The 23474-nt window shown below is 38.3% G+C and overlaps 3 protein-coding genes across 3 annotated transcripts; 1 reads left to right on the forward strand and 2 right to left on the reverse strand.

The window, feature by feature from the left end:
• Positions 1-291: 291 nt before the first annotated feature.
• On the reverse strand, positions 292-13589 carry sapcd2 (suppressor APC domain containing 2). The gene is made up of 6 exons (XM_028025261.1): positions 12599-13589; positions 8667-8800; positions 4757-4903; positions 4034-4135; positions 2357-2476; positions 292-2282 (listed from the first exon to the last, which is right to left on the reverse strand). Exons 1-6 carry the CDS (start codon positions 13365-13367, stop codon positions 2154-2156), a joined length of 1401 nt encoding a protein of 466 aa, XP_027881062.1. The 5' UTR covers positions 13368-13589; the 3' UTR covers positions 292-2153.
• A 1349-nt stretch (positions 13590-14938) lies between these two features.
• Positions 14939-17215, forward strand: LOC114149421 (microfibril-associated glycoprotein 4-like). The gene is made up of 5 exons (XM_028025264.1): positions 14939-15100; positions 15874-15912; positions 16056-16152; positions 16241-16408; positions 16763-17215. Exons 1-5 carry the CDS (start codon positions 14939-14941, stop codon positions 17014-17016), a joined length of 720 nt encoding a protein of 239 aa, XP_027881065.1. The 3' UTR covers positions 17017-17215.
• A 3112-nt stretch (positions 17216-20327) lies between these two features.
• tmem141 (transmembrane protein 141) lies at positions 20328-22669 on the reverse strand. The gene is made up of 5 exons (XM_028025263.1): positions 22480-22669; positions 22242-22308; positions 21315-21398; positions 21103-21219; positions 20328-20959 (listed from the first exon to the last, which is right to left on the reverse strand). The coding sequence occupies exons 1-5, from the start codon at positions 22531-22533 to the stop codon at positions 20898-20900; spliced, it is 384 nt and encodes a 127-aa protein (XP_027881064.1). The 5' UTR covers positions 22534-22669; the 3' UTR covers positions 20328-20897.
• Between the last annotated feature and the right edge of the window lie 805 nt (positions 22670-23474).

Below are 23474 nucleotides of genomic sequence, written 5' to 3' on the forward strand. Positions count from 1 at the left end.
GTTTTTTTGGAGGTGGGGGTTTATCTACTATTGTAGATACCACAGCTGCTTTATGAATTTATCAAATTTAAAAATAGTACTTTGCATTCTGTAAATTAAAATTATTTAATTTTGGCTTACAATTAAGGAGATATCCTTAAAACACAGTGGTAAAGAAGGAATGAAGTTAGGATTGTTAGTCAATCCTCTTGTTTTTATCCATCTCTTCTTTGACACTTCTGTGCATTACTGTGTAGAAAGCAGCAAACTGCAGACATTAAATTATGGATGCAGAAAGAAACACAACCAAAGTTGCTGCTAGGAAGCACTTTTATTCATTTCAATCACCTCTTACGGAGTTTGGTACCCTCAGTGGAAAGAAAAGGGACTCCACATACCATAGGGTGAACAGCAAAAACCCTAAACAAGTGGGAAACAGACCTGCGCAGACATCCCAGCAGTACCATTAAAAACTATCTCGCCCGTACCACCACCCTCCAACTAAATCCTTCTGTAAACTTGAGGATGACTTCATGCTTTCAAACATCTACACGCATCCATTTCGGGGAAGAATCTGGGAAAAGGGAACTCGTACAAAGACAATGCAGGTTTTCCATGCTAATCTTTAAGCTCTACATTTCAAAGTTAAATCTCTCAGTGGAAAATATTTTTGAGTTCTAAACAAGATCCAAGCAAAAAAAAGAAAAAAAATTTCCACTGTAGCAACATGCAGGTTTTGTTTGTTTTTTTAGCTCTTTTTGCTTCTGGTATAATGTCAGAATCTTGTTGCAACACATTTACCATCTATCGAACTTATTCTCATAGCTTTCTTTCACATGCAAACTTCCAGGTTTCTCCTCATCTTCTTGTGTTACACCTCTCAAGGGCTTGTAGGCCGACCTTGAGTCATTTCCACACATGCGTCGCAGCACTGAAAGTGTAAGTTATCCTTTTCAAGAAAGCAAGTACGGAACATCTCAGAGCTGCCCTTCAAACAGAGTGGCAATAAAATATTAATGAGCTCATGAGGCCCCAGAGGAGGAAATTTCCAGTTAATTAACTTGTGCTTGTAGTGAAGGACATATAATCTAAGCAAACCATGCAGATGCAAGTCTAGTATTCAAAAACATGAGTTTATGTCCTACCTAGATTGTTACATCATGTGTTTACTCTTCAGACTGATTGAGTAATAATGAGACTGATCGATTTCTTAATACAATCTAGTCTTGCTCAACTTCATGACATACTACTGAAATGTCCTACTTTGTATATTTTTCATATTTCTGTTATTGTCCATCAGTAATTTCAGTAAAGTCTTAGAAACTGTCAGTTTCCTCTTTGCTCCTTTAGGAAGTTATTTAGAAACCTTCCTGGTTATAAACCCAAATATGTGGGAGGCATTCAATAAGTTTCTAAGATGTTCCTCTGAACTTCATGTGTGAAAAAGACTCAAAGTACAAAACAAGTCTGAATATGTAACATCCTAATGTAAAATATATAGAGATTTTTTACTGATTTATCTTTGTGTTTGTAAAAACACTTCAAAAACCAGACAGAAATATAATTAGATAGCAAAAGGAAGGGAATACTAAAAGTGAAGGAACATTCCTCTCCTATATCGATTATATATATAAGTATGAAACTAAAACAATGACTGCTAGGTCACAGCAACTGAGTGATAGTATTAGCTGGAGTATGGCGTGTTATTCCAACAGAATCCCCCCCAAATCATCCCCGCTGTCCAAACAGCCTTCTGTGCCATTTTAACTGAGCTTTGCTCGCAGTGAAGTTTGTGTTTTGTTCCTTGTGCAGCTGAGCAGCAGAAATACAAGTAAGTCCTTAAGGAGGAGGAGTGTTAATCTTCCAGGTGCGGATCCTCGAAGAAATGGAGTGATTGGGATCATGAGACCTGCGTGCTTTGACGAGTCATCTTGTTTTTCAGTGTAAGAGGAGTTTGTTCTCAGCTCTCGCAGGTCAGGAGTGTTCACATCCAGGTAGCCTCTGGTTTGACTTGTAGTTGACTGGTCTCGCTTTTTTGTGTGCTGCACCTAAAAAGGTGCATTACTGCCATTAAAGTTCAGCCAGGTAAACAGAAATCTCCCAGCTCTCCCTCAGTCCAGCACAGACGCGCTGGCCGCACAATGAATCGTCTCTGATGATGATTTGGAAGCCAATCAGATGAAGGTGGAATCCATGGTGCTGGCGTCATGTGCGCTGCGAGCTCGAGCCTCAAAAAGCTGCTTTATCAGAGCCGACTTCTCCTGCTCGAGCTGAGTAATGCGCTCGCTCTTCTCCGTCACCTCCTGAAAGAGCAGATGGAATAGAGACCATCAGTGGGACAGTCAGGAGGGACTTCAGGTGAAGATTTGTGTCGAACCTGAGTGAGAAGTCTGTTCTGGTCCTTTAGTCTCTGAATGGCTTGAGGAGGAGCTGGGGCCGGGGGCTGGGAGTTCGCTGAGAGCGCTGCTGTCTGAGCACCACCACTGGGAAACGACGGCTAGGAGACAAACAGGGAGCAACGGGAAGAGGACAAATTTCAACATATTTAAGAATAAGAAAATGTAAAACATAAATAAGTCTCATTTAAGGGACACAAGTAACTTCAAAAGTGCAATTTTGAACCTTAAACACTGAAAGCCCCCATCATATGGGTGATGGTAAGGGGTAGCAGCATAGGTAGCAGCTTTGTTTCATACAGAAAACACTGATTTCTTCACAAAAAAGACCAATCATCTGGAATATGTTTATGGCACACAAAACATAATTAATTTCACAAAATATCCTATTTAGACCTAAGAGAATAGTTTTATTTTCTCCATTGAAAACACTTTTTGTCGAAAGAATATGAAACCAAGGGCGGAGGGTCAAGGTCAATCAGGAGACCACAGGTGTGTTTGTCAACTTAAAGTTTAAAAGGTTAAATAAATGTGTTTGATAGTGGCTTTCATTTTTGATGACTCTTCTGTCAATTCAACATATCTGAACCAAATCACTGAATTGAATCAATAACCGCTCTATTCCCCGATTAGAGCGCTGTCACTGTAGTGCAGGGAAACCCATATAAGTAAAACACTGTCTAATTACGGGTAGAAAAGGGAGACTTTCAGCTGCTTCCATTCACTGATGCTTTGTAACAACAACATACTGTAGATCCTGGTGACTAGACTGTTAGGAGAAATGGGACAAAATCAGACTGGATATGCAAATTACAGTATTTGTATTAATCCTGCCACAATTTTTTGTCATATCGGTCTCTATGTTATTATTAGGTTTTCACATATAGGAGATGGAAACTTTGCAATTAATAATTTCTTCTTAAATATTTTGTGTTAAGGCATTGAGTTTTGTGTTTTATATTTGTTGTTGACTATCAGCAGCATGTTCGACTAAATTCCTTTGGGGGTTTTTTTCCCCAAGTTTCTCAGCTTCACATATGAAAATGTGATGCTGACAACAGCTGAACTTAAACTCTACTTTAATATTTAAGCTGCAACAATGTTTCCTGTCTTGTATTTCAGAGTAGAATCTGAAAGGAATTCTACTTTTTGGGTACTTTTTAGTGGCAAATTTACAAATTCTTAGTTACTTATTGAATTTCTAGTCAATATTTCAAGGAGGCTTTGTGGATTTGTAATCAGTAGAACAGGAGGCAAGTATTTCACATAATGTTCCCCTGAAAAATCCAGCCAATTTCCATCCACATGGAAACAATCACAAAGAGAGACTCCAATTCCTTCTGAGATGGGGAACATCTTTAGCCTTGTTCACAGAAAGCAGACATTGGTTTGGATCTAAACTGGATCTACACTAAAACGTTTTAAACATCTCAATAGATAATACGCTGTTACAAGTTTCTGCTATCTGAATTTACTAGAATAAGGAAAGAATAAACACTTGTTATATTACAACAAAATTTAATATTGCACTTTCAGTGAAGAAACTAGACCAGAATTGTTAGTAGGAAAGACAAATATTGTAACCCACACAAAAATGTTAAGTCTTACACACGATTAGATTAAATTTGACCCTGTATTTTGAAGTATTTGACACTTACCATCCCACTGCAGGAAAGAAGGTCATTAAGGCAGCGATTGACTTCTTGCAGTTTAGGAATGAGAACATTCATGCGACTTGGACTGGCATCTGTGAAGAACTCCTGGAACAAATCAAACAGTTTGATGGAAAAAAGGTGAAGAAAACAGAAAAAGTCAGGATAGACAACGCCAGTCTCCAAAACACTTCTTTGCAATCGCAGTAGTTTTTTTCCTTTTATTAAAACCAAACATTTATGACTTGATATTTTAACCCCTTCATGTGCAACCTAAGAAAATGGATTATACTTATTTTCACATTTATTTGCACATTTACAATGCTTAACTTTGTGAAAAGGCTTTTGCAGAGGACTCAAAGTTTTAAAGGACTGCAGCAAAAACACAACATCTTGGAGTTACCAGAAATCCTGACATGCTGTTTAAAAAGGTAAATCTGTCCTACCAATACAAACAAAAACATGTGGCATTTTCTATACACTGCTGGAGTTTTAACTGGATCTGTGTACTTCCGTCATATGGGATGAATGCTGAGCTTTTTGACAATAAACACTTGAGGACATTATGGCATGAAACAAAGAATATGGACAGGTCTGCTTTATTCAGAGGAACTGTCAGAAACACTGGAAGGTGGTGCAAGGATTTCATGTTAGACAGTGATTGTCCACTACTTAGCCAGTTATCTTTTAGGTTATTTTTTCCTGGACTGGAGCTGCATTTGAACCTACCGTGCAGTGAGAGCTTTGTCCGACTTGCCGCTGTCTCTCTGTGACATTGTGGATTTGGCCTTGGTACCACTCTCGGGCCCGCTCTACCACTTCCAGGCCTGACAGCAGCGAATCCTTTTCCTGCTCCAACTCCTTCATTTGCTTCAGCTGTGTGAGATGAAGCATAAAACGAGGACGTGATGCGGGACAGTGAAAGGGAATCACAGGGAAACTAAAAGCATGAACTTCTTGCTTAAAGTTGAAATTTTATATATAACGTATAAACAGACATATGACCTAATCTGCTGCTTTAGATGCATTAGCAAAATGATTTTTATTTATTTTTATTGGCTCAAACATTGTGGGTATCCCTCCATAAGCTCCTCACAATAATTTGCTGGAACTTTGGCCCGTTTCTCCAGACTGAACTTCTGTAACTGAGTCAGGTTTGCAGGTTGCCTGACTCTCATGAACATCTTCGGTCCTGTCCACAAATTTCCAACGGGCCTGAGATCAGAGCTTTGTGACATACACCATAAAATATCGACTTTGTTATCCTTAAGCTAACTAATTTCATGGTATGCTTAAGATCATTAATAAAAGACCCATTCATAAACAACTTTTAACTTATTTCGCTCAAATCTTAAGATGTTTCTACAATAATTCCACATAATTTTCTTTCTTTATGATGCTATCTATATTTTTAAGTGCACCAGTCCCTCCTGCTGTAAAAGGCCCACATATTATGATCCGGCCTCCTCGGAGCTTCACAATGGGAAAGTTTCTTTTTGTTGTTTTTTTTTTTTTTTTTAGGCCAAAATGCCTCTCCTTTTTTTCTTACCATTAAACAGTCAGCTTTATGGCTTAGCACTTCAATTTTTTATGTCTCAAAAATATTAATCTTTGTCCATCAGTGCATATGAAAGCTGTAATCTGTTGCTTTTGAAGTAATGGCTTCTTCCTCGCTGAGCGTCCTTTCAGCCCACCTTGTGTCACTGTGGGCGTACAAAGGTATCTTATTGTGTTTTAACTTGCGCAAAATTGCTTGAACAGATGAACATGTCATGTTCAGGCATCTGGAAGATCACGCCTGAAGATGAACGAGGCTTGAGGAGGTCCTGATATCTGCCTATTTCCTTTTTTTATTTTTTATTTTTCTATGTTATTATAGAAGTAAGCCATTTGTGTTAGGTACGCCAAAACACAAATTCACAGGCGAGCCTCAAATCTGTCAGAAATTTACCAGCCCATGAGATCATCAACAGCTATGATTAGAATAATCTTCATGTAAACTTTTTTTTAAACTTTGAAGCAAGTAATAAATTAATGAATGTGGGACAGGGAGGAAAAAAATTTCTTTTTTGTCTGTTCTCAACTGGATTTCATCAAGCAACCGTTTAAATAAAGGAGTAAACTGTTTGCCGTTTCCCACGCAATACTTATTAGGACAATTTTCAAACTGTTGCCAAGAATAAATCTAATCATAGTTCTCGGTTCGCCAGCAGTTTGCATAGCAGACAAACTCCCGTGTTTTCACCCGGGCATCTGCAGCCCGCTCTTTTGTGCTGGACAGAACAATGGCGCCACACCAATTGTGCCGAACTCTCTCCCATCCTGGACAATGTTTAGAGGGAAATTGAGTCCGCCGTCATGGCAACCACACAGCAACCCAAGAATAGGGGGAAACAGTGGATCCACTTCAACTATGGCCACCCCAGTGTGTGCTTGTTAAAGAGACCGAGGGAGAACGATGTGTGTGAGGGGAAAATAGGTGTGTTTGTGTGTGTTTGCGGCACAGCAAGGCTGCATTGAGTTGTGCTGACCACGCTGAAAACCAGGCCTCACTGCTGGTTTTCAGCCACCTGATGTGTCAACTTTCTACAGTCCTGCAGTCTAACAATCACTAAAATGGCTTGACACTGGGTAAAAATAAAACCATGCAACATGTTTTAGCTCTTTGCCAAGAAGCCTGAAGAAAGTGTTTATAGAAGAAGAATAAAATGGGCTGAGGGGAGAAGCATAGATCAGTATTGGGCCACAAGCAGGAAAACTCAAAGAAGAAGGGATGAAAGGTTTTCAAAACCTGTAGGTGTCCGTGCTGTTATCCGAGTGACTGAGCAAACACAGACACACACAACAAAGCACGTAGAATAACACGGCGCCCCTCCGCATAAGCTGTTTGGCTTAGACTCCAAAGAGAACCCAGCAGCTGTACAGCTAAACTGTACAATGAACAAAACAGGCTCAGGGGCTGCAACCAAGTCGCGACACAACACTCATCAAAAAAGTCTGCAATTATTTTAAAATATGTATTATTTTAGTGAATGGGTAATTTTAAAAAATGTATATTAATGTCTAGAAATGTTGACTGTTTCAGATATAATGTGAGCTCCACAGCAACTTTGAACCAATAAACATGTCCTTTAGTCTCCAGAGTAACAACAGAAGATCTTAAACATCCTGTGAAACAAACAGCAACATCTAACAGCTCGACGGTGATCCCAACCAGTCGCTTCATCTGCCGTCACAACACAACCTCAGAACCGAAGCTTCATGAAATTACCTCAAACAGCCTTATCAGTCTTCTTCAACCAGCCCCGGCCTACTCACCCAGAGGAAAAACTGCAGAGCCTTGTTGCTGTAAAGGCTGTTGCTGAGGGGGATGAAGACGGTTGTGTAGGCGGCCCACACAGCCGTCCAGGCTGGGCCGGGTGGGCCAAGCGAGTCCTCTACTTCTACCAGGCCCCCTGGCCCGACCCGGCTCACTACCATCAGGGCAGCGAGGGGCCAAGACGGCCTGGGTGGGAGGGATGGAGGGAAGGGGGTAGGTGGGAAAGGGGCAGGGGCAGGGGCGGAGGAGGAAGAAGAAGAAGAATTGAGGGGGAGGGGGTTGATCAGTCAGCCTCTATCTAGACACAAGGTGCCAAGGGGAGAAGAGACAGAGACGGCAACACAAACACAGAAAGAAAGAGAGAAAGAGGAGGTGAGCAGGAAAGAGTGAGAAATGATGAAGTGTGTGTGACGAGTGGGGGGGGTGAAAAAAGAGAGGAGGCCTCAGCTCAGCTGGTTGGTCGAGGGAGGGGTTAGAGGGAAGGGAGGAGAATACATGGACCAATAGGAAGTGCTAGAAGCCACACTGTCTTTTCAAAACCATTTTCATGTCTTATTGTATAAATAAAATATTGTTGGATTGTTTGTTTCAACATAGACCTCAAAGACGAAGCTTCACACTTAAAATCTCAGACAATTCTCTGGATGTCATTAATTTAGACTTATTAAGATGAATATTAAGAGAGCATTAATCCAGAAATACAGTACTCTTTTGATTTTCCACAACAAGCAGAAAGACATTACTGATAACACAGGCAGACCATCTATTTGTTTCTACATTGTCAATTGTAAAATTGAACAAAAAATATTTTTCCAACTCAAACAAACTGGTTATCATTGTCTTGAGATACAATGATATTTAATTGGTTATCATTTCAGACAAAACACAGCAGCTTAAACGGAGAAATTTGAGACAAAAAGCAATTTTGATAAGAATTAGTTTAAACTAAATGGGTATTTGTCTATTTTATCATTTTAAAAAATTACAAAAATAATTACTTGTATATGCAGTGATGCCATTAGAACATTTTTCTAATTAAATGATCTAACTTATGCTGAATTTAACATAAAATTTCACGATTCTGTTTTTAAAAAACCCCAGAAACTTACCAATTTTTAGAACGTGGTTTTACAGTAAGGAGATGTTAACATCTGTCAGTTCAAAACACTATTGGTGTACGTAGAGTGGAAATCTTAATGATGACCAAAACCGAAATGTATATGAGTCTGTAGCTGAGTTCGTCGCCCGCTATCAATAGATGTCAAAACAATGACTTAGGCAAAGGATTGTGCAAATGACGATGTGGGATTTAACACCAACCATTCCATAATCCACTCCGTTGGAAATGGTATGCCTCCTATGCTCTTCTCGACTCCGCCCGTGTCGCCTGGAACCACTGGTTAATCCTGTAGCTGATTCACTCTGCGATCTTGGCAAACCTGATTTTGTAACACCTAAACACAGTGAGATGAAAACAATTATCAGCACCACATCGCAACCTGGAAGAATGTAAATACAGCAACAACAAAAAGAAAACCTGTCTGATCCTTTATTATGTTTTGTTAATCAAAATTTTATTAAATCTAAACATTTTTAGAAGACAGAGTGCAACCTGAGATGGAATAACCTTGTAAATAGATAAACAAAAGCATTAAAACTGTGCAACATTACTGTAATAACAAGAATATGACAGGAAAATTGTTATATTCTTACATCAGGAATAGTTTGTAGCTGTTAGAAGGAGTTTTGTCATTTTAGTTAATAGATGATCACACCTCACACTGATGACAGTGACCAAGACACTAAAGATCCCAGGGAATGTTGGGGGTGTCAGCAAAATGTGAATTCTCATCACAATCTTTTGAAAAAAATATCACAACAAACACATGATTTCCCAATATCATGCAGCTCCAAGCAATATATATATTTTTCACGTCGGAGAAACTTCCATATGCTTTTCTACCAAGCCCTTGTCTTTTGTTGGTTTATTGCCACCTGATCAAACAGAAGCACTAAATTGTGCAGAAATTTGTTTTGAATAACTTTTGGTCTAAATTTGTTTTTTATATGCCACAGGAGGGAGCTCTAACCTCTGAATTAGGCTGCTGTCAACAGAAGGGAGGCTTTCATTACATCATGTGTTCAGTGATGCATTAAAAGAGTTCAGTATCTCCTTGAGCCTGGTTTGATTGCTTCACTTAGATAAGCTCACTGAAGAAAATACAATATCTGATCTGATCCTTCTTCATTTCATTTCTTCATAAATACCCACTCCTTCAATGAGTTTCAAAAATACAATTCTGGCACATAGATACTTTATTATATTGATTAAATGTTCTTAAAACATGACTCTCCATTAGAGACTGATCCAAACTAGGCCACTAACAAAACCTTCTTCTTCTTTAATGAAGCACGATAAATTTTCCAATCTGTCCAGTTGTTGCTCTGTTGTGTCTGTTAAGGTTTTTTTTTTATTGCTATCAGATTCTGAAATTTTGATGAGGAGCACCAGGGCTTTCCTTGCACCAAAGCATGATAGAAGGGGAGGTGAATGTTAGGAATTTGGGGAGGATTTCACTGCAGCAGCAAATCACTGCGCTCTGCTGTGTTTGCTGTAATCTGGACTAAACCATCGGGCTTTGGCCGCACATGAGAGATTATGTCACAATCATCAGTGTCTATGATGTTCAATCTGTATTTTAGCCATACATGCAACACCTGTCAAGGGACTTACAAGCAACATTTTGCTAATATTTCAAGTCCAGCTAAATTGAGAGAGCTAGGACATTGATGAGGGGCAATAAAGCCTCCGGTTCAGGTCAGGACATGCTCAGTTCAGAGACGGATGCCATGTTGTTAACAGTTGGCAACAGTCTGAGCATTTCCCTTAATGTCATCTCAGACAGCTAAATCAAAACAAGAACATCTCACCAAAACAAGAAAGTGTTTATGTCTGGCCAAAGTGGAACTGATTCCATTCAGAAGTGATGTGGAGACATCAGATAAAAACTGAGCTGTGTGAAAAAGATTTAAAATGTAATTTTACCACGATTCTTAACTAACGATTCTTTTAGTATTGATTATTCTGCTGATTAATTGAAGATTTTTCATTTAACCACTTAATCTTTTTTCTGTGCAATATTAAAAGATGCAAATAAACAAAGAATTAACTCAACTTTTTAAATAAGAACATTTCTTTGTCTAAAAGAAATGTTCTTTTAGAGCATACACTAAAAGAAATGTTCATTTAGTGTATACTTCATCTTTTGAAGCAGAAGGTGGATCTGTAGCTAAAAAATACCAACAGGCTCAGCCCTTTCTACTTGATTTAACATCAGTGCAGTGTAGTGCTGATCTGTTGACTATTTTTTGCATTAGCCAATTAATAATTAGAAATCAAAAAGTATTTAATAGATTTTTTTTTGAGAATTTGAACCAGGTGACGATTAAAACTATGCCCTTTGACAAATTCTGAGAAGAATATTTACACAATTTTTTTTTTCTTAGATTCAAAATGTATTTATAATTTCTGTGCAGATTAAATGATTGCTTAATTGCTTCTCTGACTGTGTTGTTCTTTTAGCAAATCACCTTTTTTGAGTCTGTATAATCAATTAGTTGATGATTATTTCCATAATTCATCACAATTAATGTGATTAACTGTTTCATTCTCATATTATACAGAGATGATCCAGCCAGTCGTCCAGAACTTGAAATAAACTTTATTTCCTTGATGGGATGTGATCGGTGATCAGCTGGTTAAATACTAAAAGATCATAATAAAAACTACTAATGCAACATTTTCATTCAATAAACCACTCAAACAATTGCAGATACTTTATTGTACTTTTTTTAGATGAGTAAAAATGGACTGAAGTTTGGGAAAAACATACTTTATTGCATACATCAGCATAACCTTCTATTGTAATTCCTTCATTTCTTTTGCATTTGAACCACTTCATCTATCATGAAGCCTGCCCTTTTACCTGTCCTAGCGCTTAGAAAAAAGAAAAAAATCAAAACAGGTCAAAATTGAAGGTGACAATTTATATAAAATCAGAAATCTGTAACAACCAGAAAAAGACTGATCAGAATAATGTCAGTCTTAAGATGCTTTACATTGCAAATGAGCATCTCTTGGAATGAAATGTTGGGATTGAAAAGCTGTGTTTCTTGTTGGTAACAATTTAAACTCAAGCAGCAAGTAAGATGATTCTCTCACTGTAAAAATGCGTTAAACGTATATATTCCAATATTTTGTATGACTAGTTTAACTGAGTTAACAGTTCTGGAGTTGCAATCTCACCATATCTATCCATCTCTCTGAAAAAAAACCAACGCTGTCCTTAGTAAAAGTGGTTTAAGCAGTAAAAGCCCTGAGGGTTGGACAGCAACAGCGAGAGACTATCTAATAATACAGCTCTGGACAGGCCTGTGTGCGTGCAGATGAGACAAACTCTGACAGTCACTAACTTAGTGAGTTAGTGTGTGCATGTCAGAGACAGAGAGGAAGGGTTTTTTGTGAAGGAGATGCAAGCGCAGAATAAGATAAGGACTGAAAAAGAGATGTGGAAATTTCTTAGGTTCTTTGACCTACATTTATTGCACAGGGGCAAAACTGGGTGATGGCCAGGCTGCACAATCCTAAAGGAAAACTCTGAAATCGCTGCAGCCTCTGACATGACCTCTGACCCTGCCTGTGGTTAACAACAACAGTTATTTAATCGGGGACTGGTGATTGGAGCAGATGCCTCTGGCCAGGCCCTGTTTATATTGTAACTCTAGAGTTGGGTTGTGAAAACCAACAGGTCTCTCTTACTCAGTCTTTATGAATTCAACTCATTGTTGCCATTTTAAATATCATATAACACCAGCTGATATGCAATTATCTCAGTTTAGAAATGGCTAATTGGGTGTGCAAAATTGGGATATTAATTGATGATAGGATAAATTATTTATTGCTACTTTATGTTTATAACTATTTTCTTAATATTTAATGTCTTAGGCACAAAGTATTTTTATTTCTTTTTACCTTGGAAGGACAGAGCAGTTAAGCAGAATTATCTCAATAAGCTAGAATTTAGCAAATATAAAAAGATGTAAAAGTGGATAGTGTGAATTATGAATATTACTTAAATGACCTTTCACTAGTCTTACACAGATGGTTATAGTTTGAGCTTAGAACCATCCCTGAACTTCACTAAACTCCAAGAGTTTATCCCATTGCACAAAGTTGATTTGCAGCCACTTACATGGTTGGAGCTGCGGGGACTCCAGCGCAAGCGACTCGATGTTCCTGATTCTGCTCTGCTGCGGCTGTGTTGCTTTGCTAGCATGGCCCGGGTCGGCGTGGTAGCACAAATCCTCGGGAGAGACGGGGATCCGCTCCACACTCCGCCCGGACCTCTGGAAGCCCGCGCCGTACCGCGCTTGTCCACATGCGGGGAAACCCGTCCCTTCCTCCGGACGGGCCCGGCTCTGCAGGGAGGACGCCCGGTGCGGCTGGGTGTTCGTCACGTTGCCCAGCGGACGGACTTTGCTCTCCACCCGAGGTCCGACGCTGCATGTGGACGGGGGTGCGGGTTTCTGGGGATGCCTCGGACCCTGCTGCGGGTGCACAGCAACCTGGGCCTTGAAGTGGGAGCTGTTCTCCGGGTTCAGCATGGAGTACCGCAGCCCGGCCACGAACCGCTCAAAGGTGAGGCAGCCATGCGGAGGAGTGACCCTCCTGAGGCAGCTGAGCACTCCGCCGGGCAACTCCCTGGTGCCTGCGCCCTGCCACCGACTCTCTATCTCCGAGATGTGGACATACCCCCTTCTGTCGTCGTCCAAAATGTCAAACAGAGTCCTCAAGCTGTGCAGAAACGCTTTTGGTAACCCATCTGTGGTATACTCTGTCTCCTTGGGTTGCATTTTGTTCGCTTTAAAGCCGTCCACTGGGACTTGAATCACGTCTTTTCTTGACCCAACTCTCCCATAAATCGCAGCGGTTCCGTTCAGGTCACTGGCTATCAAAGCCATGAAAAAGGTATTGATAACTTACACAGGATAATCATTCAGAAGAAATAAACTAACTAATACGAGCTGCCCCGCTTTGCACGATAAGTTACAAAAATACAAACCGTGTCTTTTTTTAAGTTATTTAACATAAAAATAGACTCGATAACCTGAGGACTTCAGTAAGACGCCCCTCATCGAAACTCAACAGCAGTACTCCGATCCTCTGATCCATACTTTCCTTTCTCTACCCGGACCGCCCTTCAAACTACTCTGCGCGAGCGTCCTCTGATCAGCCATTGGCCGCGGCGTGCGCGAGCTCAAAGCTGATTGGTTGCGATCTGCAATAGGCTGAAGTTTGAGTTACGCTTTTGTTATTAAATTCAGAAGAGACGTTATTCATAAAGATAGAATGATATTTTACCCCTCCCTTTAATTAAAAAGAGCTATCACCTTAAAACTCTTACACACGCCGAGCATACAGGAAAAAGCCTTTTACGTTAGCACTTTTCAATACTTCTGAAGTTTTCTTTTACTAATATGTAATAACAATAATGTCTTTTACATTGGTTTTAATTGAAGGACGAGGAAAAACATTAGTTTGGGACTGCTTTGCTAAAGCAATTAAGGACGATGTTTATCAAAAACAGAACATGAATTTCTGCTCATCCTGTCTGATAAAAACAGCTTTTAAACTCAGAAAAACCACACTTGCTGGGTCTAACATAAAATGACCTTTTAAACCTTATGGTCTCATCTGTATTCCACCCCTCAACCTCACCATGGGTGCATTTTAAGACTCACATAAAGGATATGAACAGAAACATGATTTGATCTTGCAAGCTAATTTGCAATTATTTAAATTTGGTGAGACATCAAAACATTTGAGCACAACTGATTCTTAAATATGTTTTAACTCTGGTGGCTGATGAGTGACACAATAATCAAACCTCTTTGCTACAGAAACATCAGCTGCAGCATTTTACACTGCAAAAATGCTGCTCTCAATTTCTGCAGAGAAATAAATTTTCCTTTGAGCTTACCTGCTAGCTAACCAATCAACAATTGAGTATTTAGTTGCTCAGCAGTTATTAGTCAGTTAAAATTCTACTGCTATACAGCTTTAAATTCCCTGCTCTCAGCTTGTCTTTACCTCTGATAAGATAACATATCAGCAGGTATTTCTTATCCACCACAAAGGACATTTCAGTACAAATAGTCTGTATGCAGGTGGTTAAATTGCTCTCACAATAAACAGTTTTCTCAGGGACAAACATTTCTACTTATGCAGTCAAAAGTGTTATCAAGGTGAAGCTGCAGCTGCTCAGTGTGTTGCTATAAAACATCAGGCGATCAGATCCATGCAGAAGAACTCAGAGCAGCTCCAGCTGACAGACATCCCAGTTTACATCCCTGCAGCACAACTCTCACCATGAAAGTAAGTTCAGGACTCTAAACTCTTAAAGTTAAGCAGGAGCTTTGGCTCTTCACAGCTTCAGTAGGTTTCTCTAAAACATTCTCCTGCTTTATTTTCTGGCTCTCTGAAACAAATATTCAGTAAAAACTGTGAAACTGAGATGTAATCTCCTCTGCTTATGCAGCTGCTGCCCGCTCTCCTGCTCTTCCTGGTTCCTCTGTTGAGCAGCTGTGCAGCTTTTCTCCTTCCTCTCGACTGCAGCGACATCTATAAGCAGGACACAAGGCGACTCAGCGGAGTTTACACCATCTATCCCATCGGACCCCTGTCTGGTGTCCAGGTACGCTTGAAATCAATTAACATGTTTAATTTATTCTCTTTTTTTCCTCACCAACCGCCAGAAAAATGAGAAAGTTATTACTCCTGAAAATGTGAGGAAGATGTATTCCACATGTGAAGAAAGAGAAAAGGGAGCATTTTCTTATTGCATTTGGAGATTTTGTCAAATTTGGCAACTGTAAGAGGAGATAATTAAAAAAGAAAGCTTTATGCCTGTTATAAAGTAATTTTTTCTTCTTAACCTTTTCATTTCAAGAATTTTATTATCTGAATTATCCTTTACTTGGGGAGAAATAAGGTTTCTTCAAATATCTGTTGGCTGATCACTCTCATGGAAAAGCAAAAGAAAACCTATTTTAGAGGAAAACAGCACATTTTCTGCAGGATATGAATATGGATGAAAGGAGTGTATTGACTCTATTCTGTAAAAATAACTGCGGTCTTAAGGAATAATGAAAATAATCAAAGTAAAACATGTACAATAATTATATGTTTCATCTTTATGTAAAAATGCAGATATTTGTGTCATTAATTTCTTCTGTTAGCCCTTATTAAGATTGCTGGTGTTGAATCAGACCCCAAAAACATATCTCGTTTGACACACATTGCTTTGTTTTATGAAATATGGAAAATCTGTAATGATGTTGCTGTAAAAAAATTTTTAAAATAATTCCAGTTACAGGATGCAGGCTGCAGGTTTAAACTGATTTCTGCCTGATGGAGTCACTAGTGGATCGAACAGCGCACATTCATCACTTCCTCCTTTTTTTGCAGGTTTTCTGTGACATGACCTCTTTGGGAGGGCAGTGGACTGTGAGTATCTGAACACATCACTTTCACCTTATACTCAGACTGATGGCTCTGCCCCCCGGCTGCTTTGCCACCAACAGTCAATCTCAGTTAAACTTCTGATTCCTGTTGTGTTCAGCTGGTTAAACGCCTCCTTCTCCCCACAGGTGTTCCAGAGGAGGATGGATGGCTCGGTGAACTTCTACAGGCCCTGGGCTTATTACAAGTTGGGCTTTGGGAATGTGGCTGGAGAGTACTGGCTCGGTAAGATATGAAGCTAAAACTATCATGGAGATCAGAGAGAACCAACAAACCTAAAGATGCTCCTGAAAGACTGTGTTTTTGTTTTCAGGTCTGGGGAACCTTTCCCTCTTAAGTCAAAAGAAAAGGTTTGAGCTGCTGGTTATCATGGAGGATTTTGAAGGACATACAGTTTATGCACGTTACCGCTGGTTTGGTGTTGGTCCGGAGTCTTTGGGGTACCCTCTCCGTGTGTCTGGATTCATTGATGGAGGGGCAGGTGAGTACCAGAGGGAGCAATGCTGCTTTGGGACAAACAAAACTAATTCGTCTGACTTTATTAAAGCAATGTTTAGCATTATGTTGGAGGAACTCTTATTATTAAAATGAATAAAGGAACAAATGGTGATATGTTGATCTCTGAAACCTGACTGAAAGTTTTGTCCTGGTGACTTAGCTCGGTGTCAACAAGTATAAGAAAGAAACACAAATAAAGAACTGAACTATTTGACTTAATATAATGATGTGTTTAACCTCTGAGATTTCTCATTCTGATAAGTCCTTCAGTTGATATTTCTGAGCGTTAGCATGATTTATCTTCTCAAACATTTCTTCCTGATTTTTGTTTGCGTAGGAGACTCCCTGAGTTATCACAACGGACACAAGTTCTCCACCTTCGACATCGACCTGGACAGTTATCTTTTAAACTGTGCCAAATTATTCCTGGGGGGGTTCTGGTATAACAACTGTCATCGCACAAACCCAAACGGGGTTTATCGCTGGGGGCCTGACGATACCATCAATTCTGTTGGAGTGGAGTGGTCCACATGGAAGGGCCGTAACTACTCCCTGAAGGCCATCAGCTTTATGATGCGTCCTGCTCAGTAAAGCTGCAGGACAAACGTCCTCTAGAATATTACAGGTTGATGTTTCCTGTGATCAAACTCAATCAGAAGATCACCTGTTACCTGCCAGAATTGAATCCAGATGTCGGTTGTGACTTCAAAACCTGTTTTTGGTGATTTGTTTTTTCAAATTATATTTCTTTTCTCTACTGCATTCTGACAATAAACAAGAAACAAACTGATGATTTGTGTCTGGATTTAAAGCAAAAAAAAAAAAAAAAAAAAAAACCTGAAACCAGTTTTCAAACATTTTGAAGCTTCATCTCAATCTCTTCGGACATCGTATTTGTATTTCCACATGAGAATCAAAGTCCCTTCAGGGGGACACCTAAACGACCATTTTATGACACAATAATTTGGATTTGAAATGGAAAAGCGTCTAGTGTGGCAACTCAACATTATCCTCTGGTAAAAGTGGATGTCATTTACTGCATAGGAACTTTCTGTTTTCACACCCAACACTTCACACCAACAGCAGTTATAGTTATTAAAGTTACAATTAAAAACAACAACAAAAATATTATCATTGGAACAATGTTACTTTTTTTATTTTCCATCTTAAAATTGCTTTCCATCTTAAAATTTACCTTTTCGCCTTACTTGAGGTAAATCTGTCAACTATTTTAATTTTAGAAATCTGTGTAGTAACTCTGAGGCTCATATTGAAGTGGTAGAGTTCCATCCCGGCATACTGTTAGTCGATAGTCAAAACAAAACAAACTAGTCTCAACCAGTGTCCAATTTGCATATTGTTACTTTAGCAATACATCCAAATACAAAAAACGGTTTTATTTAGAAAAGGTCAGACATGCAGCTGAACAAAGTTTCCAGAAGTGGAACTGCTCCTTATTTCACCTCCTTTCTTCTTTTTTAAAATTACATTCTAATCACTAATTGAGCATCTGCACAGCACAGAGTGGAGAGGGAGTGACATTCACTCAATTTTGATTGGAGATGCAATAAATATGTTGGGGCTCAAAAGACTTAACTCATTTCTGTCTGGGCTCTTGTGCTGCCTCCAAAGAAATCTCGCCCTGAGTAGTAAATATTTACACTTAAAGTCTTCAGATTCCCTGTTGGCAGCTGATACACAGCTATTATGAACCAAACGAAGGAACTGGCTTACTGCACAGTAACTCTGACCTGCCTAGGCATGAACTCCCCTCCTGTCGTCAGCTGCAAAGACTGCACTGGTGATTAATCCTAAACACGCCATCACGTTGTCACAAAGGATCTCTCATAACTATTGCGTAATGCAAACCTTTCCGTTAGTCGACCTGTCAGACCGGATTTTCGTTCGTTTTCTCTCTTTACCAGTGGTGTAGTGGACTATACATGTATCTTTACATTGTTTTTTTTTTAAAAAAAAGCAAAACCAGCAACTGTGTTTCCTCTATCAGTCAATACTTAACATTCGCCCTGCTGAACAGGTGAGTGCCTGCATATATGGCAGTATCAGTGCATACATGACAAGGCTTATTCAGTTCATGGAGTTTGTGTTGGGTTGCAGAAATACAAAGAATAGGCTTAAAAAGTATTCAAGAGGAACTGAATCAGATTTTTGAATTGCAGTGAGTGGGTGAGGAACAGGCTGAGGGAGATGATTCACGCTTGAAAAAGATGTGGGGAGGAAAAAAGAATAATGAATCAAAGCTAAAGCCTTCTTAAAATAGATTGATGTTCAGAATTGTTCTTATTTTCTTTCTGCGTCACTGGTATATTGTCAGCACTTTATGTCGTTCCTTAGAGTGGCTTGGACTGTGGCTTGCATTCATCTGTGATGTGAGACAGTTTTGGGACATTTCTCGGACAGGCTTGATGTTCTAACATTTTGGGGCATGACAATAATATTCGTGTATTACATGATCAATAAAAAAATCTACATAAAAATCCATACATTTGGGGCCCAATGAAAGACTTTAACCAGGTCAAGTACAACTCGCAACTCCAGCAACGGGACAGAGAAACTGAAATGCAAACTCAAAACATTTCAGCCTCAAGACAGAATTGACACCACAAAAATAATTCTGCTTCAAAAACAATGTAAAAATATTCAATATCAATGATCCTCCCTGCTGAATTCTTCTGCATCACTCGTTTATAGATTGCAGAAATGAGATCAAAAATCTCTGCCATTCTTGTTTTTAATTTGAATTTCCAGAATTTCTTTTCTGTTTGAAAGATCTTGCAATACGTTGATAATATTCGTCCTTAACCTTTGTTTTTAATTAGCTTTTAATCTACCGGTATATTGATTGATATGGTATATGTTAAAGAGGGTGACATGCATTGATTCATGCACACACTGTTATCAGGTCTTTATCCCCATTTTACCTAACTCTAATCCTGACATTTAGCATGGTACCTTGAAAGTATCCTGTCTGGACATAATTCAGTTTTATGGAATCTTTTTATAAAAGCTACACATTGAAAAAACTATGCAAGTGATTCTGTTACAAATTCAAGCTGGTTTAACTCCACCTTCATCAATGAATTACTCACTTTTTCCTCCATTTTTCAGATTAAAAACACACAAGTGTGGGTGTACTTGTCAAAAAGGGCTGAGAACAGGATGACTCACTGTTAACTTTGTGCAGGTTGATTGCTATGATCTCTGACAAAACTTTTAACTTCTTCTTTGAAGATTCACATTAAATAACAGTTTACTTGTGTCTGCAAACCTCATGGAGTGTCTTCAGCGTTAGGATACTTTTATTGATTCATATACTGTGCCCCTGCATTTAGCAGTGGAGAAGTTTGCAGCAGAGTGTGAATTGGTTTGGATGAAAGTTACTGTAGCGCCTACTTAATGGAAACAGGATCAAGTAGGAGACTGGTTGTCTTTTTATTGAGCTCACATTTCTGTACTAGAAATGTTTTTTATTAGTGTAATGTAATATTCTAATCTCAAAAGTTCAATTTTTCATAGCTATAAGTGGGAAATTGTCATAATTATCAGAAATTAACATTTGAAAACATCAGTCTGCCTGCAATTATTCTATTTAATGGGTTTCAGTTAATGAAATAAACTTTTTAATGACATTCTAATCTGTTCAATAGGTCTGTGGATTAACAGTAAACAGAACTAAATTAGTTTATTTTCCAAACTGTGAAGGCCCTAAAGTGACTGAATCATTAACAAGGTAAGTTGTGTTGTGCATCAAGTAAATAGAGAAGTTATTTTTCAGTCTTTGAGTTTGTTATCGTAATATTGACAGTATAAATAACAAAAATAAATTAAATAAATACTCTTCTATAATTCTGCAGAACAGTTCAACACGAATAAAGTCAATGTTTCTTTGAGACATGATGAGTTTATTTAAGCTTTTTTGGATTGATGGCAGGTCAATAGATTTCTAGGGGACACAAGAGACAGCAGCAAGCCATTTTCAATTGTTGGATTTCAGCTTTTACTAACGTTTATGTCCTTCGAAGCAAAATCCGATCATTAGCTGGTTTAAATCCCGAGAGCAAACAAGAGTACCAACAAACAGCTTGATACATCCCATAATACACGCACAGAAACAACCAGTGGCTGGTGGTAGGTTTAATTCTGTTGCATGACAAAGCAACATGTCCACACAATAATACCAGATCAAGAAGCTTAACATCAGATTTCTGCTAAAGACCCAAATTAATCCCTGACCTGCAATTTAGCGAATTCAGTTCTTTTCAATCTATTTTAATGCCGTTATAAAATTCAAAAACCCTATGAAGTCTGAAACCAAACAATAAAATTACTTTCTTGAGGCACATGAGTAAGTAAGATGAAAAACACTTAAAATAAATATTAAATGTATGTTTTTCCTCAGTCTTTATACATATTTGTCCTGGCAAAGAGACATCATATTTGAAAAACTGTGTTTATTCCATGTCATCTCCATATTTTGTCTTCTGAGCAGCTTTTGAATCCTCTGGATGAGATACTGGAAGACCAACACAAAGAAAGGTAAGCATAAAAATCCATCTCTGCAGACTTAATCCATAGGAATTGAAGAACTAGGTTCCTTAAAAAATATGTTTTCATCCATATTTAAACAATATCAACAGGGATTTCCATTAGTCCTACCTGTTGGTGGTGGCGGTGATCTGTCTGGGACTTTACCCGTCTCTAGCAGCAGCCAAAGGTCTGAGCATTTCTGTGTTTCCCAGCGAGTTACTGCGTAACTACAAAACGATGACGCCACTGACAGAGGAGGTTTCAAATAAGGCAGTCAGAAATTGGAGCAAATATCTTTCCAGTCTACCTAACATGAGTATTTAAGAAGTTTAACTTCTCACTTATTGATATAAGCAGATTCCACTGCAGGGGGTAGGGGAGTCTCATCTGCAGAGCCTTCTGGATGGCAAAAAACCCTGCAACACCTGTAACAGCATCACAGAAGGCGCCTCAGTCAGACAAGCAAGGAAGGGAATAAAAACTTAAATACTGGAAACTCAAAGGTATTTGAAATTTAAATACATACTGTTGCTTTTGCTCTGTTGTTCATTGAAAGGTTTTTAGAATATTGTACAATAACAACAAAATGTTAGAAGTAATTTTGGGGGTAAAGTAGCTGATTTCTAAAATATAGACAGAGGAGTTCATTATGAATTTATTTGGGCTATTCAAACAGTGGGAAAGCTTTAAATCTAAGGAAACTATAGGTGAAAAGGAAAGAAAATAAAGGATGAACAAATGACAGACAGATATGCTGATAAGTTTTAAGCAGCAAAGTTACAAGACAGGAAAATGTTTTTTCCATAATAAACGTTCCTTTTCCACTCTTATCAGAAGTAACTCTGTCATTTGTACTTGCAGATATACGCAGATTCAAACTATAGTTTAGAACTGCATAAACAAACAAAGTGATCCTATATTTCTCAATATGGTCTCTAAAAATAACCCAAAATGTTTCATCTGAAATTTGAAACAGCATGGTATCTTATTCATTTGCTTTACTGAAAAAGAGCAACTAAGAGGTGACTAAATATTTTCCAGAGTTTGTACCAGATAGTCAAAGAGTACAGCTCCCTCCTGTGGCTAAAAATGCTTTTAACTCAAGTTTACTTTCACGCAGGTATTAAATGGGCACAGAAGAGCTGTAATCCATTTAATAATACAGGAAACAAAAAAATTAAACACGTGACTCTATTGCACGTACGACACTGTTGAATTAATATTATTTTTATGTTATTTCAAGGAATATATTGTAATTAAAACATTACCTAGTGCAAAGGTTCCAGTCCCCTTCATAAAAGCGTGAGACTGACACGCAGCGTAGCTTTGCAACCCCTGAAAGACAAACAAAACAAGACAGAATATCTGATATTACGGCATGTTATTCAGCTATATATTAAAAAAATTTTATTTTTATTTTTATTTTTAAAAATCTAGAATATTTTTATATTCATGATAAAGTCAAATGTCCTGCAACTTCAGACAAAAACAAACAGTAATTCTCACGGGATGTTTGGCTGCTATCGCGTCGTCCACCTTTGTCAGACCGAGGTTCACCATGTTGACAAGTAGGTTAAAATCACAGGCTTCTGTTTTAAGGATTAAATTCAAATGCAACTTATGTCAACACATAACTCCCCTGTTATGAAACTTCCGCGTTGAAGAACAAGAAGAGAAGAAAAAAGAGGGGCGTGTATAAAACAACAGCGACGCTTAAGGGCCGGAAAGTGCTACTACACATTTCTTCTCTACAATGAAACGCAGTGACGGATCGAAATAAATATTCGTTAAATTATTGTAGTAGTTCCATTATTATGTTAAAGAATTAAGAAATGAAAAAGAGAATAAGTACATTTAATTATTTATGTGCAAACGTCCAGAGTCAGTCGTTATTTGTTGTTTCAAGGATCAAAACTTAAAAACTGTAAAATCTTTCTAATTTCACTCCAGTGTTTCTGGGCTTTCAACTCAAAAAAAGTGTCATGGTTCCTTGAATTTAAGAAGAAGAAGAATATTAAAACGACGCTCACGACTCTTAAATATCCTTACATTTTTATCCCATTATATGCATACACGTCAATAACTGAGCACTGACCAACATATAATGTGTATTGATGATTTCAAAGGTGGCACTTGACAAAATGTCATGTCTGTTAGACGTGTTTATGACGTTTTTTATGTTTTCATGAAGCACTTTAAACTGCCTGGTTGCTAAAAGGTCCTTTGCAAATAAACTTAATTGATTCAATGTACATTTTTGAATTTTTTTTGTGACACACCAGCACAAAGTAGCCCTTACCAACAGCAGGAAAATTAATCACATGCTAACGTCTTGGTCACATCAACATCAAGTCTATTTTATTTATTTATTTATTTGTATTTTAAGTTAAGCACTTTGTATTGCATTGTTGCTGAAAATGTGCTATATAAATAGATTACCTTTACCTTTTACCTTTATTTGAGTTATCTATCTGAGTGCATTTCTACCTTTCTGTCTGTAA

Source organism: Xiphophorus couchianus, chromosome 8, assembly GCF_001444195.1.
Source record: "Xiphophorus couchianus chromosome 8, X_couchianus-1.0, whole genome shotgun sequence".
Classification (NCBI taxonomy): Eukaryota; Metazoa; Chordata; class Actinopteri; order Cyprinodontiformes; family Poeciliidae; genus Xiphophorus; species Xiphophorus couchianus.

Excerpts from the sequence above, each read along its gene's own strand:
- sapcd2 (XM_028025261.1), bottom strand. The coding sequence starts at position 13,367 with ATGGCTTTGATAGCCAGTGACCTGAACGGAACCGCTGCGATTTATGGG. Across the intron at positions 4,904-8,666 it reads ACGGAGTGGATTATGGAATG|CTGAAGCAAATGAAGGAGTT; the intron begins GTTGGTGTTAAA and ends CATCTCACACAG. Across the intron at positions 4,136-4,756 it reads GACAAAGCTCTCACTGCACG|GAGTTCTTCACAGATGCCAG; the intron begins GTAGGTTCAAAT and ends GATTTGTTCCAG.
- LOC114149421 (XM_028025264.1), top strand. The coding sequence starts at position 14,939 with ATGCAGCTGCTGCCCGCTCTCCTGCTCTTCCTGGTTCCTCTGTTGAGC. Across the intron at positions 16,153-16,240 it reads GGCTGGAGAGTACTGGCTCG|GTCTGGGGAACCTTTCCCTC; the intron begins GTAAGATATGAA and ends TTTTGTTTTCAG. Across the intron at positions 16,409-16,762 it reads ATTCATTGATGGAGGGGCAG|GAGACTCCCTGAGTTATCAC; the intron begins GTGAGTACCAGA and ends TTGTTTGCGTAG.
- tmem141 (XM_028025263.1), bottom strand. The coding sequence starts at position 22,533 with ATGGTGAACCTCGGTCTGACAAAGGTGGACGACGCGATAGCAGCCAAA. Across the intron at positions 22,309-22,479 it reads CGATAGCAGCCAAACATCCC|GGGTTGCAAAGCTACGCTGC; the intron begins GTGAGAATTACT and ends TTTGTCTTTCAG. Across the intron at positions 21,220-21,314 it reads GAATCTGCTTATATCAATAA|TGGCGTCATCGTTTTGTAGT; the intron begins GTGAGAAGTTAA and ends CTCCTCTGTCAG.